Below are 21,908 nucleotides of genomic sequence, written 5' to 3'. Positions count from 1 at the left end.
TTGTGTAATGTTATTTTAGGATAAGTAAATTCTGCTTAAGATACTCTTCGGACTCGTTTAAGGTTAGCTTTTCAAGGCTCTTAACTCTATAGCTACACCTTGATGTAATGAAGAGTGTTATCACATTCATTAATAAACGTAAAAGAGATTTTTAAATTGAATGTTATTTTTTACATAATCGGATTTGGGATTTCCCTTAAATGATTTGTCCGGTTATTCTTGTTAGTTACCCTTGCTTACTTATTTGCTTATAAACTCTCTAACGCAAATTTCGAAAAATATCCAATTGTTCTGTTTATATCCTCCTCTTAAAATAGATAAAAAATAGCGAATTAATTATTTGTTTAAAGGAGCCTAAATATACAAACAGATTTATGATAATTATTTTTACAGTGTGTTATATTAATGTGAGTAATATGGCTTTAGTACTTTTAAAAATAACATTTATTTAGTATAAGGTTTGCAAACTTATAAAAATTATTAGATGATAACGTATACGTATACGATATAATGATCTACAGAATTGAGTACCGAATTGACTCGTATTGTAAATCAATATTAAAGCTATCTAGACAATTAAATAAAAATACATAAGTAATGTATTTTTCGAGTAACAGCGCTTCAATTTCTTAAAAATTAAATGTGCTAATAATCTTTTGCTTGTTCATCAAAATCATCCGAAAAATGTAGAGAAGCATTTTTTAATAATTATATTATTCATTTTATTGCCGTCTCTATAATGTATGTTTTCTTTAAAAGCTTAATGTGTATCTGGATATCAGTGAATATAATAACATTATTATATCATATTGTATACTGTTGACTTTTTGGTAGAATAAGGTCTACATTACTATTATTAAGGACGTAATGCCTCACATTGCCAATGCCTGTACTCACATTGCCAATTGATGTTATAAATTATTTTAATTTACTTAATAAATGATATATTTCATAAAAAGATGACGTCGTTGGTGTACTTGGATCCCTTGATCAGAAAGCTAGTAGGTGCCATGTATAGTCTGCTGCCTTTATGTCCGTATCGTGCGACCGATGGTCCTCGACGAGGCGTCAGTTTGGTCTTATAGACTATTAGACATTCACCAATGTCTCTATGGGACCAGTGGTAGTCTCCTTCTGTAAGACCGTCTTGATACAGAAAGAGATGGTGGAGCGTGATTCGCGAATTTAGCAAAACAGTAGCTGAGAACGTAGTCGTCGTGTTATCTCTCCCACAGCCTTGACGCTCTGGGCTTAAAATATAGGTAGATGCATAAAGTGAAGCCCTCACGTTCTGGTAGCCCTGAAGAGCAAGGCAGCCGATATATCTGTTCTTCCTTGAATCAAGGTATCTTTAGAAGTTCGCAGCGTTACGCTATCATAACTTGGAAAGCACGTAAAGCCGTTACTCCCTCACCTGCATTCTCTATGGCCATGTTGCATCATCGTTTCATTGGATTATGAAAACAAATAGAAAATGTATTAGTTGCCCACGCACCACTTAAACATCGAATAGTTGCCTAGTTTCTGTTGAAACTGTTAACTGCCGACGGAATCGGTCAGAAGATCGTCATAATTAAAATCATTTATTTTAGCAACGGTTGATTTCACTTAATCTTAAAAAAGAGACAAATGACACGCATTTTTCATTTAAGCCTTTTAAGAATAAAAAATACTCTGTATGTATGTATGTATGTATAAATACTCTTTATACTAATATTCACCGTGGACCACATTCATACTGTTCGGCAGATTGTGCAGAAGACCGAAGAGTACAATCAGCCGCTGTGTATGGCATTTGTGGACTACGAGAAAGCCTTCGACTCCATCGAAACCTGGGCAGTGCTCGACTCATTGCAGAGATGTCATATCGACTGGAGATATATCGAGGTACTGAGATGTCTGTTCAACGCCGCTACAATGACTGTCCACATCCAGGACTGTAAGACGAAGGCGATCCAACTGCGCAGAGGGGTGAGACAGGGGAATATAGTATTCGCGAAACTGTTCACCAACGCGTTGGAAGACGTTTTCAAGACGCTGAATTGGATTGGGTATGGAGTCAATGTAAACGGCGAGTACATCTCACACCTTCGATTTGCCGATGATATCGTCATCATAGCAGAGTCGCTGGAACAACTCACCGAAATGCTGCGTAGCCTAGGCGAGTCTTCCCGGTGTGTCGGTCTCGGTATGAACTTGGACAAGACCAAGGTCATGTTCAATAGGCATGTCGTGCCAGGACCGATATACGTCGAGGGGAAACCTCTCGAAGTTGTTAGTGAATATACCTACCTATGACAGATAATACAAGTCGGTAGGAACAACTTCGAGAAGGAAGCCGATCGAAGAATTCGCTTGGGATGGGCAGCATTTGGCAACCTTCGTCAAGTCCTCAAGTCGTCTATACCGCAATGTTTGAAGACGAAAGTCTTCAACCAATGCGTCTTACCTGCCATGACATACGGTGCCGAAACGTGGACACAACTGCGGGACTAGTCCACAAATTCAAAGTCGCTCAGCGTGCTATGTAGCGAGCTATGATCGGAGTATCTTTGAAGGATAAGATCAGAAATGAGATTATCCGGAAAAGAACCGGAGTCACCGACATAGCTTGCAAAATTAGCAGGCTGAAGTGGCAGTGGGCTAGCCACGTATGTCGTAGGACCGATGGCCGTTGGAGCAGACGAGTCCTAGAGTGAAGACCGCGAATCGGCAAGCGCAGCGTAGGGTGCCCTCCAGCCAGGTGGACCGATGACCGTAAGAAGGTGGCGGGCACCAACTGGATGTGAAAGGCGGAGGACAGGGAGCTTTGGCGCATCTTGGGAGAGGTCTATGTTCAGCAGTGGACAATGATTGGCTGTTGATTGATTGATTGATACTAATATTGGTGTGTGGATTTATTTACGGCTTAAACTTACATAATTTAATTTTTAAAATTATATATAAGTAGACTAAATATAATAAGCTATAGTATATAATCTGGAAATTATTAACTTACTTTGTTACATACGACCATAATAATTTAATGGTGGAAGCTCTTTTACAATCGGATTAAGTGTCTTATAAACGTTTAAAAATATATTATCCAAACTGTAATTGAATATTACCGCTTATCATTAACAAAACAACGCTCGCGGCATAAAATGTTGTAAATTAACGAAATTAAAACGAAATTGCTGTCAAAAACGCAGTTAATGAGCAAAAAAAAACAAATAAAATTATTAATATCTGCTAATCTTAAAGTAACTTAATTCTATAACTTACCTCACGCAGGAACGCCCAAGTTTGGAAAAGTATTTTACAGCGACGTAATTTTGAAAATTAGATTCAATATCTATATAAGTAATAGTCAACAGGTAACAAAGATATGAGTATTTAACAACAGTTTAAATATATTCAAAAGTACAACAACCGCGGATTAAAGGGCTCGCGTATCACGATACGATAAAAAGTCGTTCGTAACAACAATAACACTGAGAGGAAGACTAAATTAAGTATATTGAGGATACGAGAAATGAAGGCAGAGCGGAAGCGAAAAGTAGACATCACAGGTAGTTGGAATTAGATAATAATATATCGAGTGAGTAGAACATAAAACAACGAAAGTTTCAGATAAGATAACACGGTACAAGATCGCGCGCGACGTGACTTGAGCGAGTTTGAAAATGGTGTGAAAAGTCTGCAGATATTCAACAAGTGGTGTTGCGAGGGCGGCCGTCGCGGGCCAGCTCAGAGGACCTCGCGGCGGGAACGTTCGCCCGCGTGTGTCCCGAGCTCGTTCCCGCCTCGCCGTCCGACCTTCGGTTGTGTGCGCATTCGCTCTGACGATACACCCTTATTACATGCGCGTCTGTGTGGATGCTATCCCCGTTCCCGCAATTGTATCAATGTGAGTGTTTATTCTGTTAGTGTGGGAGCGTGACGCGCCTACGAGTCTAGCACAGGTGAGCCCGGGCGGCCCCCAGCTAGCTCCTGTCCTATCTATACCGCTTTTACAATGAAATGGCTGGCTGAACATAAACTACCTGCGTGCTCCTACATTAATAGACGCGTATACTTATGTGTTACTGTTGCTACACAACGCTTTGTTAGTTACTTTTTTCTGGTTTTAATTCATTTTATCTTTTCAAATAATGATCTCTTTTGTAACAAACATAATATACACGTTTGGTTTTAACATGAAAAATCAATACACCATTTAATTGAAAAGTTATTTTTATTGCTTAATATTCTGCATAATATATAATACCGCAGGGCTAATAATGACTTTACTAAATTAGACTATACTAAATGATATGTTGATTGGTAAATTAAATAATTACTACTAAATTTATTAGTACATATGAGAAATTATTACTTTTATAAATATTATTTTACGTTTAAATGTGAAAAAGTAGCCATGATTTTGAATCGAATACATTTTACAATTGATTTGATATCGTTCATTGACATTGTATGAGATTAACCAAAAAATGTTTTTTCTTTCATAAAACTATGTTCATAAATGTCTTTACCGGGTTAAATATGAAATACAATTTATATTCAGTTTAAACTACGATTCACTGCAGGCTATTTTACCTAAATCAACTTGTTGAGATCATGTTCTACGACACTTGCTACACAAGCTACGGCGTAGTGCCGAGAGTGTGCATATTGACTACGGAAAGAAGGCTACGTGCTACGCCTTTCAATGCTAAGGTAGTTTAAGAGCAGTCTCACTTAAATAGCTATTGAGGTACTTTTAAAGACCATAGAGCATAATATTATATTTTATTAAACTTTTACGAACTATATAAAACTTTATTAAATAATGTCCAAATATGTTTAGACATTACATTAAGTACATTACATTTATAATACCATAACAGATATGTATTCAAATGCAGCACCCACTAAGATTTGCATCTCGTAATTTTTGTTTCGTTTTGTTTGAGTTGAGTTTTGTTGAAAATTTATAAAGCTAAATAAACGATCGAACCATTTTTAACAGACATGAATATTGATTTGTCTCTTCTCTTCTTTGTGTCTGTTGCCACAGACTATATGCGATCTAGAGAGAACGGTTTTAGCTGCTTCTATTTTAAACGGCATCGAATTAGTGCTTTGGAAAGTTGTTCATTAATTAAACCTGATACTGATCGCTACGATATCCAAATTTGTATCGAATAGTAGTTTTTTACAGCTTCTACAAAGTTTCGATTTAAAAAGATTATAAAAAGTTGCACCTATTAAGCAATAAAGCAGTTATACTTGTATAATGTGTAGGTACTCTATGGCGTAAAGTGGTTCTGCCTATTGTTATATGTTCTACAAATATATCTATAGTATGTTCTTTATTTTATGATATAGGTAGGTTGATGAGCAATTTTACTGGTGGTAGGGCTTTGTGCAAGCTCGTCTGGGTAGGTACCACCCACTCATCAGATATTCTACCGCAAAACAGCAATACTTGAAATTGTTGTGTTCCGGTTCGAAGGGTGAGTGAGCCAGTGTAATTACATTAGCATTGTAAGAAATGTCAACCATCGCTTATAGCCAATGTGCCACGAACCTTGGAAACTAAGATCTCATGTCCCTTGTGCCAGTAGTTAAACTGGCTCACTCGCCCTTTAAATTGTAACACAAAAGTATTAAATACTTTTTGGGTTTTAGAATATTTAATGAATTGGTGACACGGACCTAGACTCGCTTACACAAAGCCCTAGGTACAACATGTACGAAGTTTCTAGAACAAATATCCAATCATACTGATATTATAAAGAGGTTTAACCTGAAAGATTTAAGTAGGATAAGCTGTTAAATATTATGTATTTTTGATGCAGTATGATAAATATTATACAAATGAATAAAAACAAAGTAAGACTGTCGTGGAAATTTTACATTATTTTAGATCTGAACGAACACAAGCTATTTAAAATATGTTTATATGTTAAATATTTTTTAGAAAAGCTTAAACATATATATGTTAACATTTAAAGTTATGGTGTTAATTGTCAACCCGGTCGCTTTTCGAACGAAATAGAGCCAAAATTAAAATAGATACACGAAAAACATATATATAATATTTTTGTTTCTTTTACAAATTCTCAGAAAATATTTTTGTAAAGATAAAAATGGCTCCTGAGAATTATTTGTAATAATCATTTTAGTTCAGTTCATTTTTGACGTAGTAGAAGATAATAATATTGAAAATATATTATTATTATTTCATGTTTATATGAGTTCTTAAAAAAGCGTGTGAAGCTTAATCAATATTTATTGTTCGGCTTAACTTACTAAGTTATTTACAAACCAAAAACAAAATAAGTATGAGTATTTTCAAGCAACTTACTCAACTACCTATTGAAATATGTCAAAACTATAAAAAGTACCGTCAAAGTACAAGAAACTGTCTATTATAATTAATGACATGCTTATAAAAACGTAAGCACGGCGTTTTCTTCATCACTGTAAGTTCACAGATGAAAAAAACGCCGTAATATACTTTTTTCTAACCAGAATGACATTTCATGCTTCTCACTTTAAAATCGAACCTATTACCAACAGCGACGCCGCGGGCAATAGCTAAGTTAAATATATTGTACCGAAAAACAAAAGAAATGTGTATTACATATACTGTTATATTTTTTTCCGTAACATGTACCTACACATTTTTTTAATAAGCTACAACGATAACCTAACAATATATATTACAAACGAATACAGACAGAGGCTTACGAGGTTTACAATAACATATTGATCTGAGCTCAACTTACATTGGAAGAATCTAAATCTCTGAAACTGACCATTTTTAAACTGTTTTGTTTCTTTAAGCTTTTAATCGTTCAATCAACTAGTTAATTCAACTGAAGAGTTATTTTATAGAATTTTTATCGAATTTATGTTAGACGTGATTCTTTAAATTGACATAATTTATTTATATTTATAAACCGATTGAAATAAAACTAACACTAAATTTTAAGTGAAGTTTGTCACAATACATTAGTTAGAACCACACTCAATTAAGCCGTTTCTTAGATTAGCGCGCACAATACATAGACAAACAGACAAACCAACAAACAGATACAAAATCTAACAATCATATCTTCCATGTACAGACAGCGATCAGTTACATTTTTATTATGTGTATAGATTTAAATAAAAACGGTTATAGTGATTTAACTATTATTATAGTTAGATAAATAGACTCGTGGACTTTTTTGTAGATAATAATGAATACTATAAACATGCAATACATTATTTTAGGGATCATCGATACTTTTCGCAGGGCACGCCAAATAATGACATTTATATGAAAAAAAAGGATACCTTGGGTTACATTATTGCAATTTTCGTAGAGATCTTTAACTTTTTTTAAATAAAATATAGCCTATGTTACTCACTGATAATTAATTTTCTGTAGGTGAAAGAATTTTTAAAATCGGCTTAGTAATTTTTGAGTGTATCCATTACAAACAAATATACAAAAAATCTACTTTTATTCTTTATAATATTAGTGTAGATAAATATTTGGCTACAGGAAAAGCCACCCAGCAATAGGGTCGCCCTATTCTTTTTTGTAATTTCTGTTTAACTTGTGTGTCCTTCCATTCGATTCTATGGCTACATTTATTTTTTAACATGTTTTTTCGATGAAACAAAGCTAATTATTGTGTTGTTATTATTGTATGAGAGTAGTCGTTATCGGTCGAGATCGATTGAGACAACTTTGAAATATAGACAGCGCCAACTATGATTTTTCTTGTTGAGTAAATAACTATACGAAAACAAACCACGACTTACTTTCCTGTTCATGTAAGTGCGGCGTTAGTTTCCTCAAAATCTGTTAATTTAGCATTAAGTTCATTAAATAACGTGAGCTCCGGGTAATATTAAATTTAAAAAAATCGGAATAAGATATATTCCTCAGTTAAAATGGAACCTATATTTTACGTTAGACCTCTAGAAATACAACATACTCAACAAACTCAAGCTCAAACTACTGTACAGAATTGAACTCATTTGTTACAAAGATACAGACAGACAAATTTCTAAAAACTGTTGTTTTGGCTTCTGTTGCTTTAATAAATATATTAGATTTTTTTGTACTGCCTCGTTGGTCTAGTGGCTAGACGTAAGGCCGCAGACCCGTAGGCCCTGGGTTCAAATGCCAGGTTTGGTCAATAAAAAAAATATTGGGTTTTTCTGACGAAAATTCTCAACAGGAGACCGTAGTCTGAAAGTTGGTAGTGTGTACACTCCCGTAAAGAAAGTGTCTCGGAAAGAACATAAAGCCTACGCATGAACTCTTTTCGGTCGTGTCGGATTGCCGTTCTATTGGATTATGAGAGTTAAGGAATAGATAATGCACCTGTTTGCGCACACACTTGTCCATTATAATATGTCCTGCGCTGTTGGCTAATCTCTCGTGAGATTGACCGCCGTGGCCGAAAACGGTCTGGAGGACCTTATACTTATAACGTACATATATTAGCTTGTTACAATTTGATGAAATATTATTTTAGTAAGTACGGAATATGGTGAATTCAAAATGACGTCATTTTATTTCATTATTTTCATTCTCTCATTTTGATTCCATTAATCAATTTTATTCTTAAAAAAATATGTAAAAAAAACCCTTTTTAAATAAAACAAGCTTTCATTTTTATATTCTAAATAGCAGAAAATAACTTTGAAGTAAATAAAACCCACATTTAGTTACTTTATAGATACATTTTAATACGATTTTAAAACTTGTCGCAATAATACATACATCTTAACACAAGTTATATATTCTAAATAGAAATGTATATATTCTTTATAAAAAATAGACAGGAAACTCTTACAAGCTTATAAATCATATAAAATTATAAGTTTCTATAGTTCCATACTGTTTCGTATCGTTTCTATACTGTTATTCGTTGTGAAATTCCTTCATCTGAAGACAATCCTGGGTGTAGGACCAGGTCATGCTTATTAGAAAAATGCTTTAACATCGAATTCAGCTTGCAAAATTTTACCCATGAAAACAAACATTGCAAGTTAAATAAAAGCTTTCAATAAGCTAAAAGAAATTAAAAAGGTGCAATAGAATTCAACATGGCATACAAGATTGTTTTTTTTATTTTGCTATTTTTATGGTAAGAGCCATCTATGAGACGTTGTCAGAACTATGTGTACGGCAAAGATAAAAAAAATTATAAGCTTTAATAAAATATTTTAAAATAAACTAATTAAACCTGTTTATATTGTTAATATTTATATTTACTTTCTTCTATATTTAAGCACTTCGCAAACAGCTGCTAATAGAATTTCTATGACATATGTCACTGTCAATTGTCTGCTTTAATGCAGCGATTGCAGCGTCGGCAGTGTCAAGAAGTTGCCCCTGGCCTCTTCGTTTTTCATTTCGCCCAAGATTCGATTGCAAGGTTTATTTATCAAAGTCAGACAGTTTACCTATCGATCAATGGATAAATTTACAAAGCAATTATAAAATAATGTTGTGAGTCAACGCTAACTAGAAGACCGAACGCGGCGAAGAAGGACGTGTGTTTTATTCACGGAAAACCGACATTGATACAGCTTCATTAACTATAAAATGTCTTTTGTTAACATCAAAAAACAATATCTTGCATTCGGGATGTTGGTTTTTGTTGTGTTATTTTTGTTTAATAGTCGACCAGCTATTCAATGTCAGTTTACGCCAGAAGTATCAACATTCGTACCTACAATCTACGGAATAACTCCGACGTACGCTAGACTTGCTCAAAAAGCCGATCTTACAAGGTAAGATTTATATTGTCGTGATGATTTTGGCCTTGATTGCTTTGTTGATATTTCAACACACTTGTTTAGCTTCCAATTTGGCATTAACCCATATTAACCTTGGTACATCTTTTTATAATAAAATAAACCATATTACATTTAAGAAATTGAATAGACAAACATAAAAAAAATATATAAATCAAAATTAAACTATCATATCTTGTGTAAATAAAATATTAATACTATTTTTTTAAATAGATTATCACAGACATTGATGCTTGTGAAGAATTTTCATTGGATTGTAATTGAGGATTCTGAGACTAAGACCAGTTTAGTTGAAAACTTGCTTAAGGAATCAACTCTTAAATATACACATCTCAATGTGAAAACGCATAAATCAAAACATTCAACCGTATGTATCATTTATATTATATTTATATTTCTCATAATAACAATTGTTATGTAGTTGTATTATTTGCATCACAATGTCACATTATTCCAACTTGTATTGCTCTATAGCAACATACAGTTTTGTATTTAAATAGAACATTGTATTATTATAATTAATAGTCCCCGAAGCAAATTGATATATTTCAAAGAATATGGCCTAATATATTAGTTATAGTAATTATAACCTATAAATATTTCCCCCTTGGGTAAAAGCCCCTTTTGTTAAGGAGAATGTTGAAAGATATGGAATACCATTATGTCACTCCAGTCTTGGTTAGTGGAGAAACATAGGCAGGTTTTGTCAGAATATTTTCATTATAAAAACAAATTAGGCAAGTGAACACTTGCCTGGACTGGTAATCTTCAGAGGTCTATGTGCAATGTCTACTGAGCCATATTGATTTATTGATAACCAAAAAATACTATGTTTTTATTGCTTAAATTATTTCAGGTAATGGATATCAATATATGTGTTTTTAAAACAGAAACTATCACGACTAGTTGGTACTGTGTATGTTCAATATTCATAATATTATTTGATTGTGTGTGTGATTCATGTTAATCGTTTATATAAGCAGAACTATTGAGGTTTCTCTTCTTATTAATTACATATTAACACATAAAAACTGAACACCTATTTTGACCAAGAATAAAACTTCTTCTGAACTACTTAAAAATATATTTTTAAATTTATTATTCGCAATAAATATATTTTACTTGCTAGTTATTAATGTTTTTTTACATATTAAGTAATTTTTTATTATTTGGTTTTATTTGGCTACACTAAAGTAATCATTTAATTTTGTAGTTTTTTTTATTTTTTCTGACTTATTTCTATTTTAAAAAATACTAACTGGTAGTAGTTAGATAATTACAAAAGATATTTTTATATATTCCTTTTTTTTATTTGAAATTAATAATAGAGATAACTATTCTATCTTTCTAATCAACAATTTCAGCAAGGTTTTGTACTGTAAAATAAAATTTGATAATTTTTTAGGCCAGTGGAGTAGAGCAGCGAAATGTTGCTCTCAATTGGCTTAGAGGACATTTAAAAAATTCTGATGACAAACGAGGAGCAGTGTATTTTATGGATGACGATAACACATATTCTTTAAAAGTCTTTGATGAGGTCAGTTAATTTTTATAATAGAAATAAAGATAATACAGGTTTTTACTACTCCAAGTATTATTTATCAGGATAATAATGCAATTTAATCAAAATCCATTAAAGTCAAGAATATAGAGTTATTGCCTAACTATTTCTTGAAAAATTGGTAACATGTTTAATCTCTTAAAAGTTGAGAAAATAATTCTCTATTTTGCATATCAAATAAGTCTGCACTAATATCCTGAAACATTGCTTCTGTAGGAATAAAAACAGATGAATTGCAATAGTGATGTTCAACATGCTTCCAACAAATCAAAATCCAAAGCTAATAAAAAAGATCAATGTGATTTATTGGGTTTTTGTAATCAATCAAACCATGTCTGAATTTTTTTTTATTTTCAAAATACTCTTAAATAATACTGTTAATTTTCACTTCAATCCGCACTTGCTATTAGTGTACTTTTTATAATATAAGTGTGACAATAAGTGGATAGAAATAATTGAACCTGAGTGGATCGCTTTTTTTTCTTAAAATAATTGAACATTAACTTTTTATTTGATGAGAGCTTTGTGAAAGTCCATTTGGGTAGATATCTCCCTTTGCAGGGTAACTACAGGTACAAGGGCCATAACATCTTTGTTCTCAAGATTGGCGATTAAAGAAATGGTAAATATATCCTACAGTGCCAATGTATATGGGTGGTGGTCCACCTATCAGGTGGTCTTTCTACCAACCTATTTTATATAAAAAAAAGGTTTCAACATTGAGTTGGAGGCTTGCAGAAAAATTATTTTTTTATTATATATTGACATATATGAATAATTAACCATGTTATGGTTAATTATTCAAAGATGTCTTTGTGTTCTATCGTAACACACATGTACTATTATTCATCCAGACATGCCACGATAATAAGTTTGTTGCCTATAACACTTTGCTATTATACCTAGTAACAAACACTCTTCAAGTAAATTGAGATTAAATGTTATAGTTGTATAGTGACAATCCTATGAAATATGTAAACAATAACATGACATGTTATATTGATATTTAAACTGTTTATAAATAAAAATATTGTTACAAATTGATTTCATACTAACTTTAGATGTATAAACATAACTGTTTTTAAACATATTTGTAAATAGTTGACATTGCAATGTATATCTTGTGCATATATAAATATGATTTAACTTTATGTTACAAAAATATGTACTTACATAAGAATTATACTCTATTATTCACAATATTTAATTATAGTTATTTGTCCATGATTGTGGTCTTAACATAAATTATATTTGCAAATGGAAATAAGACAATTGCATTGTATTCAAATATGAACATAGATTGTTTCTTGCTTAGTAAATAGCAGTAAAACTTGTATTTTATTGTAAAGCTGTAAAAAAGGTCAACAATCCTGTTAGCTATTTTTAATACAATTATTTTACTAAACAGAGTGGTATAAAACAGGTAATTAATCTATAAGAAATTTTAGTTATAAAATCATATTTTGATCATTATTTTGTTATATAATGTTAAATTTGATTATTTTGTATTCCAGATGAGAAAAATTAATAAAGTAGGTGTGTGGCCTGTGGGTATTGTAGGTGGGATGCGAGTAGAGATGCCTCTAGTTACAGATGGCAAGGTCTCTGGTTTCAATGCAGTATGGAAACCATTTAGACCATTCCCTATTGATATGGCTGGCTTTGCAATAAACGCTACTCTATTTTTGCTTCATCCAGAGGCAAAATTTTCTAGAAAAGTTCAGTCTGGGTTTCAGGTATGATTTTACTATATTTTTATATTTAGTATGAAAAAAAAAACTTTTCTCAACTCTTTGTAATTTTTAAACTCAAAAATTGCCTTTTAATGGAGATTTTGAATTTGAATAATTGTGTATATGGTTAAATTACTTACTAATTAAACGAAAAAATAAATTATGAGGACGAATGATTAAAAAAATATATAGATATAAAATATAAACGCATATTGACACTTAAAAAATGGTCACTGATTCGTCAAGGTCAGTCACGGTGATAGTGCGTTCTTATCACGAGGGCTCTATTAATTCTTTTTTTTTTATTATTAATTCTAGTTTATGTAGCTAATACACTAGGTCAATGGAATTCAGATGAAGTTTTATTTATTATTGTTATTACCATAATATGGATTACTACTTGCTTATTTATTAAATACATATTTAATCTTGTGAAAATTTTCTAGATCAGTCCACGTGTAAATTAGAATAATAAGTTTCTTGTTGATTTATTAATGATTATTCAATTTACTCATGTTGTTAATTAAATTGCAATTTAATGCTTTAAGCATCGTCGAATACATTGATTAAAAGATTAACATTTTACCGGTAAAATATAATTTGAAATTTCTTCGTCAATAAATGGAATCAGTGGTTTATATTTCAACTTAACTCAGGCTGATGTAAATATAATAAAAATAATAAACAAATATTCGATCGAATTATGATAAAAAGTTATTAAATAATTAGAAACTTAATAAAAATATGTAACATACATACTTATATAAGAAATAAATAACCATACACGTATAATAATGTAAAATGCAATATTTATATTGATAAATAATAATTATGCTAAGTTTGACGAATTTCTCGAGGCAGAGTCAGTTTCTTAGAGATAAGAGATTACAAAAGTGGAAAGAAATATATATACGCGGTGGATATATAAGAGCTAAATTATGTATCAATGAGTTAGTGACTCGCTTTACCATGGCTGGAGCTTATCTTAAATAATTAGATATTTTTTTTGGAAATTTAGCCTAAAATGTCTAGTCTACAATCAAAATCTAGTCTATGATTCTTTACTTGCTTTTATCTATAATGCTTAAATTCGCTTGTTCAATATAATCATTTTAAATAACAAATAAATAAGTACGAGTCCATATAATTTACAGCTTAATTATATTTGAACTAAAAATAAGGGTCTAAGGTCAGAAGCGATAACATTTTTTTTTATCATACTTTCACTCGTTATAACCCACTATGTTACTACCGTTATCGAGAACTTCCTTTATGTTTTTGCTTAACTGTTTTATAAATAAATGGAGTTTAACATAACAATTTGTGATGTGTATGTATTATTAGTGCTTTCTTTAATTTTGTTGTTATTTTTTTGGGGCACTCTATAAAATGTTTGATATAATTGTTGTTAAATAATATTACAGTTTGTTTTTTTAAATACTAACGCTCAGCTCGCCTTATTGTTAGTCTTCCCCTTGGCCCATAAACACTTACCTGTGACAATGGTATTGTCACAAGAATAAACCACTTCTTATACCTAACCTTAAGGGTTTCTATAACCCATAACATTGAGAGAGTATAACAGTGATAGTTTGAAAAGTTATCACTTTGTAAATAATATTTAGTAAAGTTAGAGTTATATACTAATGTCCAGAAAAAAAGCCGATATGGCCTAGTGGTTAGAACGCGTGAATCTTAACCGATGATCGTGGGTTCAAACCCGGGCAAGCACCACTGAATTTTCATGTGCTTAATTTGTTATTATAATTCATCTCGTGCTTAACGGTGAAGGAAAACATCGTGAGGAAACCTGCATGTGTCTAATTTCATTGAAATTATTTCACATGTGTATTCCACCAACCCGCATTGGAGCAGCGTGGTGGAATAAGCTCTAAACATTCTCCACAAAAAGGAGGAGAGGAGGCCAGCAGTGGGACATTAACAGGCTGTTACTGTACTGTACTTTACTGTACTGTACTTTACTGTACTGTACTTTACTGTACTAATGCCTATATTTTGTTCAAAAACGATTCCTAAAAATCATTCCGAAATAAAAAAAACTCGCTAACTTACCACAAAATAAAAAATAACACCTGTTTTTAATGATTACCTAACATACTCCAATGAATAAGTTTAGATGTTATTTGAGTGAAGTGATTTGATTTATATAAAATGGAGCTTATTTCGTTGTTAGAAATTAAACTCACAAAAAATACGTGTACGCTCAATTATTCCTACCTGACCCACGCGGCTAAATAAATTAATTACCGTCCCGGCTATGCACGAGGAGCGTTTGCGCGAACACATATTTTATCCGTTTGAAGTATAATAAACGCGATTTCTATTGGATGAATGAGACATGCTCGCAATAATAAAAATAAAAAACTGAATTGTTGAACAGATAATGAATTGTTTATTCATATTATTTTACTTTCATTTTATAACTTTTATAAGTCATCGTATTTAACATCTGTAAAATTCAAGATAGTTACAAAACTACAATTCGAGCTGGGGAGTATAGACTCTAACGCGCAAATGTGCTACTAACTATGGAATCTGAAAGTTATGCCCTTTGTGCCTCAGATGTTTGTCTTCGTACACTGGCTCACTTACCACAATATATTATTTTAACATCTTCATACATATAATAAATTCATATATAAGTGTGTGTTTTCATATTACAGGAAAGCGAAATACTCAAATATGTTGCAACGAAAGACGACTTGGAGCCTTTAGCGGAGAATTGTACAAAGGTATATGTATGGCACACGCGCACACAAAAACCTTCTATACTTAACCCTAAGAAACTAAAACACCCCCCACTACCTGATGATCATATTGAAGTATGAATTGACAATAAAATACTTTCGGACTCAACTGTATTAAGTATGAAGCGTTGATCGCTTTGTCTAATGATAATTATCTCAACATGTTAATGCAGTAAACGTTTAAAAATCATTTTAAATGTCGACGGTAAATTTTTTACATTACCAAAAAAAAAAAATTGCAATATTTGTCTAATATAGAAGTAATTTCTGTTTGTATAATTATTGTCCTGCCATTGCATTTACGTAAGATATCATTACAATGATGAACCATTTGTATTCATTGATTCCCAGAACATGTCTAAATTATTTGTATTATTTGAAATTATAAATTATTATTATTTTTAATTAATAGCGGACAGATAATAATTTCCTATTCAGTATAGAATTATCGAATTATTGGATACTCAATATCATACTTTTACATATAGATGATTAGAATTTTAGGTATAACCTATTATAGCATAGATAAAAAGTAAATTTTATTTTATTGAAGATTAGTCTTATTTAAATTATTCTTATTTAATTAAAAGTCATTTATATGTCAAAATTTATATATTTTAATGAATATATACATTTTCATAATAAGAAATGCGGTAATGGGCCTCCTGATGGTAATTGGTCACCACCGCATGTAGACGTTATTAAGAAATAATAACCAAAATTTAAATCGCCAATACGCCTTCGACCGCCAAAATGTTCTGTCCCTTGTGCCTGTATTTACACCAGCTCACTCACCCTTCAAACCGGAACATAACAATACTCCTTGCTGTTTGGAGGTAGAATATCTGATTAGTGGGTGGTAATTAATAGTGTAGTAGTGGGTGGTTAGTAATGCAATAGGTGTAATTTTATACCAAATATGCATAATATTTTTTTTTATTCCAATTCAATCCAGTATTATTTTTTGGGTTTCCATAAATCTCCAATTTATTGTATCTGCCTGTCTACAAATCTCATTATTTTTTTCCGTTGAATTTTGTTATCTGTCATTTGTCAAAATTCGCGCCAATTTTTTAGTCCAATTGAGATTTCGTTGTTATGTAATTTATCTTTATCTGTATATTTGTAATTTGTAATAATGACCTCATATAAACTCAATATTACCAGTGTGTATTTGAAGATTAATTTTAAGAGCAATATGGTGACTTTGTTGTGTCTATGTATAATGTACATTTAAAGTAATGCTATTTACTTTAAAAACTTAATAATTTTTTATTGTATTTTAAAATTGTATTATTTTAGTAATTTATAAACGATCGGTTTTTTCATTTATTATATTTTAATTAAAATATATTTTTTGTACTTTAAGTAGGGCAAAGATTTCGATGTAAATGACAATATCAAGTATATTAATAACAATATATAAAACTTATTTGAAGTCATTTACATTTATTGTTCATTGCAAACAAACTCAATTTTTTAACAGTTTATAATAATTGACATAAGAGTAAATATGTCTTGGCCAAAATAAGATTGTAAATTCATTATAATATTGCCGTGTAGCTATCAAATATATTTGAATCAAATTTATCTTTTAAGTTATCTACATACCTGCATAGCTTTGCCACGCTTAACTGTATAACCAACTTAGATATTTATATTAAGTATTTAAAACATATTTTTAATCAAAATGTAATACGAATTATCGTTTCTTCGTTTGTCTGTTTTGACCGTTTGCTTAAAACAAACAAATGAAAAAGTTTTAAAGTCACAATCTTACAATTATGAGTTTTTAGTATAGCAATAACTAAGAACGCACTAAGAATAATATTTTACTAACAAATAAACCTTAAGTTTTCATAGTATTATAATCATTACCTTTTACTGTTTTACGTAATTTATCGAGGTATAGTCCTGTGATTAGTTCGTCGAATGATTCGTGATTTCTACATGTCTTTTACATAATGATGAACCAGTCTTCCAAAATCATTTCGAACATTCCCCCGTATTATTTTATACCATTTAGCAAATGCCTTTAGAATTATTTCATTGTGACGTCATTAGTCGGACAATTTTTACGTACACTTATATGCATATGTTTGTCACAATCTCGTTAGTTTTAATAAATGAAACTGATCAAAAATATTCAATATAGTTCTTTGTAGCTTCCTAGTCAAATAGAAAATAATGTTTTTTTTTTTATATGTATGCATGTTATCCTGACTTGTATTCAAAATTACAAACAATGAGGCCTAAACTATGATGTTAAGAATTAGTAATATTGTAAGACATTCCAAGTGAGCTTGATAATAAAAACAAGACAATTTAACAATAAAAGTTTAAAATATAGGATAATAACATATAAAAAACGCATGTTTCAGCAATTGCAAGTGAAATAGAGTTATTGAAAATTTTATATCCATTTTTTTATTAAGGCATGTTATAACATATACCTTTTTTATTAATTTAGTCTGTAGGAGAGCCTATTTTGTTCGCACCTAGATGCCACAGATAATAAATAATTATTTAATCTGTAGGAGGTAAGCTTGCAAACCATGACATTTAGTTAACAATTAGGTACCTATGTATGTTGGTAGATTTTTTATATTCGGATTTGTTATAACCCTCATAATAACAATGCTAGTACCGGGTGCTAGAATGTTCCAGTTTTCGGAAATAGAAGTAACTTAAATATCCAACAGAATCAAGCAAGCTAGGCAAATAAAGGATAAAATTTTATATATTATTTAACTCAATTTTTTATATATTCAATTAAATAAGCATCTTTAATATGCGTTACATTTTAAAAGGTATTAAAATTAAATATATTATTTTGTATTGGATTAATGTTTTACCATATTATAAGCAATATGTAGCTTTAATATACGCATAATAATTTTGTATGTATTACATGACGCTCAAATCAACTTATCGGTCTAAAATTAGGTTTAGATTTTCATGTACTTATGTAGTGTTAACCTTATAGAGCAAATAACAATTGAAATGTGTAACGAACAAACGTTTTGCCTCATTTTTTATATATAATAAACAAAAATCTATTTTTTTTAATATCATTCTCTTATATATATTAATATAACTATAACTGTATTATCCAATGATCTGTAATATTATATAAGTCGAAAGAAGCATGGCGTTTGTAATTTTTAGATGGTAGAAATAATTTGGTGTAAGGCAAACACAAACTGTATATAGGTTTCATTGCTTAGTTTACATTTACAATTGAAGAGAATTGCAATGACGTTAGTTAGAGGTTGTACATCGTTTGAAAGAAAGCGTCCCGAATTTTAGTATACAATTCACCAATCAAGCCGTCTAAAATTTTTCCACACAATAATACTACTGGTTTTTGTCCGACAATTCCATCCAAGCTTAAATTTGACTTTTTTTCTACTTAACGAATCCTAGACATCATAATTTTACTGTTATTTCTGACACATTTCTAAAACAAAATCTATGTTTATTGATTTATGTGTTTAAGAGATAAGTACGAGTACGTGCTATACATAGTGATTGAGAAATATATAGTGCTAATTTCCATATGATTTATTTTTGCACTTATTTATTTGGCGAGAGAAAATTAAATTATGCAACCTTGTAATAGTATTAATTATTTTTATGGCTTTAATAGTATCATAAATTTATATAAAAAATAATTACCAATGTATATTTTAATATTCAATACTTAATTTACTTTATAAATGATAAGCAATATTGCTCATTTCTTTCAATTGTTAGTAATTTAAATACTTTCGGCAAAACTGCCGAGTTGAGCCGCCATTAAAATATACTAGTAATTATTTTATATAAATTATAGTAAATACATTTAAAATTAATCTATTCTACATAGACATAAATAATCAATATACTAATTAAACGCTTTTTCGTTATATTACAGCCATTTAAATTTTTTTAAAGTATGTAATATTCTATTTTTACCTTCCCTCTAACTTATGCTTGATTAGCACTTGCATATTCCGATACCTGATTATAAAGTACTATTTCAAATTATTACTTTGATTTCTTATACGCTACAATGAGTATTATATTCATGTATTGCAAAAAGGCTATTATTATATACTTAGAAGTATATTAAAATGTCAAATTGAAAGTTCCGAAAAATAGAAATTATGTAATGATATTATTGTATTGATATAATTTTGTAAATAATGTATTACATTGAAATATTGGCAATATGATGAGTAATAAAGGATTTTAAGAATAAGTATTCTATGCTTTTATTTAATTTGTCTTTTCTTTTAAGAATGGTGTTCAAAATAGAAAAAAAGTTGGGGCATTTATAAACCAGTAAGGACAATCCTGAAACTCACTGTAGACCACGATGGTGAATTGTCAGAAAATAATATGTGACATTGAGTATAAAAATGATAACATTTTAAAGGGATACCTTACGTCATCAACAGTTCACGAGATACATACGAAGTGATTTTCTATCATCTACACAACAAAGCTGATGTCAAAAAACATTTTTGAAAACTGTCGTTTCTTTAATCTGTAGATACTACGAGGATTTTAGATGGTGGGTTTTCCAAAGTAGCGTATATATTAGATAATAAAATATCTAAAAAACTAAATAATTGTTCACGCAAATAAGTATTATATCTGTATTTAATACATATCTGTAGTAGCTTTTTCTTTCAATTTGCTTTTTGTTTCAATATCATCGTAGACGAAAAGTAAAGGTTGAAACTAACCAAGGTAAGTATACTTTATTTCAATACTTTTGAATGATTAATCTTAAATTTTACGAGATCATAATAAAATGTAAAATTGTAATTGGTACAAGTGGTTAGTTTTAGTATGTATTATAGATTGTATTGAGAAGAACCGGCAACAACTACAGAGTAGTAGTAACTCCTTTCCAACATTTAAATTAGTTACGTGGGTATTTTAATTAAACAAATAAATTTATATATCCTGTGTGGGCTGCTACGGCCAAGAAACTTTTTCCAATGCTTTGAAAGACGTCTTCGAGCTGGAGCTGGATTGGACTGGATATAAGTTAATGATAGCCGCAAGTATTCAATCGATTTGCCGATGATATCATCATTGCAGAGCTCTACTGGCACAAGAAATATATATAACATTTTAGTTTCTAAGGCGCATTTGCGATGTAACTAATGGTTAATATTTGTTAAATCGCCGATATCTTTAAGCGGTGGTGACCATTTACCATTATCATGGTGGCCCATTTGCCCGTCCACCTACATATAACATAAAAAAAGAGTTGCTGATAACTTATGTAAATATTGCTTGGCCTACGCCACTTTTCAACAGTGCAATACCACAAACACCTTTAATTTAGAAAGTAAGATAATTTACATAATTATATCAACAATAGAAAATTACCTAGGTCCAGGACCATTAACTTTGTGGAAAACTAATTTAGTGCAGATCTAGAATGAATATTTCATTACTAAAAACTTGAAGAATTGTAAGACCTTTAACGCAAATTCCGTGATCTATTCAATCAAAAAAATATAAATAAATAAACAAAAAATACAAAAAAATTAAAAACGCTTTTAAATTAATCACAAAATACGCCAATACTATTTTGTGATTCCTAGCATGTATCGTAAAATAATGTATAAGAAGTGTGAGAACATTACATCAGTTATTGAGCGACGCCTGATAAAACCGTATTGGTCACTACGAAATATATAATTAGCAAATAGGTACCTACCGAAATGGATGAGATTTTTTTTCATACTAGGTACCCGTCCTATCCCCATCGTATCGTCGTACGGATGAAAAAATCATTTTATTTATTTTATTGTTATTGTTGAAAAATATCATTGAAACCGATCGCAGCGCTACCGGGTCCAATCTTTTTTTTCAGGCAGCGGAATCCTTCAGAAAGGTACCGTGGGGGGGGGACTGGGTTATGTGGGATTCTTACCCACTAAAACCAATGAGGTGACCGTCCTCGGCACGGATCGGAGAGGCTGCGGGATCGTGTTGAAATAACGCATCCGCTGCCTCTCCCATGCTGTGCTCCGCTCGTGGCTCAGCGAG

At 30.9% G+C, this 21,908-nt stretch overlaps 1 protein-coding gene across 3 annotated transcripts; it reads left to right on the top strand.

The window, feature by feature from the left end:
• Positions 1–9,345: 9,345 nt before the first annotated feature.
• Positions 9,346–20,410, top strand: LOC126769613 (galactosylgalactosylxylosylprotein 3-beta-glucuronosyltransferase I). 3 transcript variants are annotated; one of them, XM_050488485.1, is made up of 7 exons: positions 9,346–9,768; positions 10,006–10,159; positions 10,649–10,708; positions 11,198–11,329; positions 12,868–13,089; positions 15,771–15,839; positions 20,137–20,410. In XM_050488485.1, exons 1-7 carry the CDS (start codon positions 9,581–9,583, stop codon positions 20,182–20,184), a joined length of 873 nt encoding a protein of 290 aa, XP_050344442.1. In that variant the 5' UTR covers positions 9,346–9,580; the 3' UTR covers positions 20,185–20,410. The 3 variants fall into 3 exon arrangements, with proteins under 3 accessions (XP_050344442.1, XP_050344441.1, XP_050344443.1); XM_050488484.1 differs by lacking the exon at positions 20,137–20,410 and having other exon boundaries at positions 15,771–20,058; XM_050488486.1 differs by lacking the exons at positions 10,649–10,708; positions 20,137–20,410 and having other exon boundaries at positions 15,771–20,058.
• Positions 20,411–21,908: the final 1,498 nt, after the last annotated feature.

This window comes from Nymphalis io, chromosome 7 (assembly GCF_905147045.1).
Source record: "Nymphalis io chromosome 7, ilAglIoxx1.1, whole genome shotgun sequence".
Lineage (NCBI taxonomy): Eukaryota > Metazoa > Arthropoda > Insecta > Lepidoptera > Nymphalidae > Nymphalis > Nymphalis io.
This window is presented reverse-complemented; position numbering and strand designations above follow the sequence as displayed.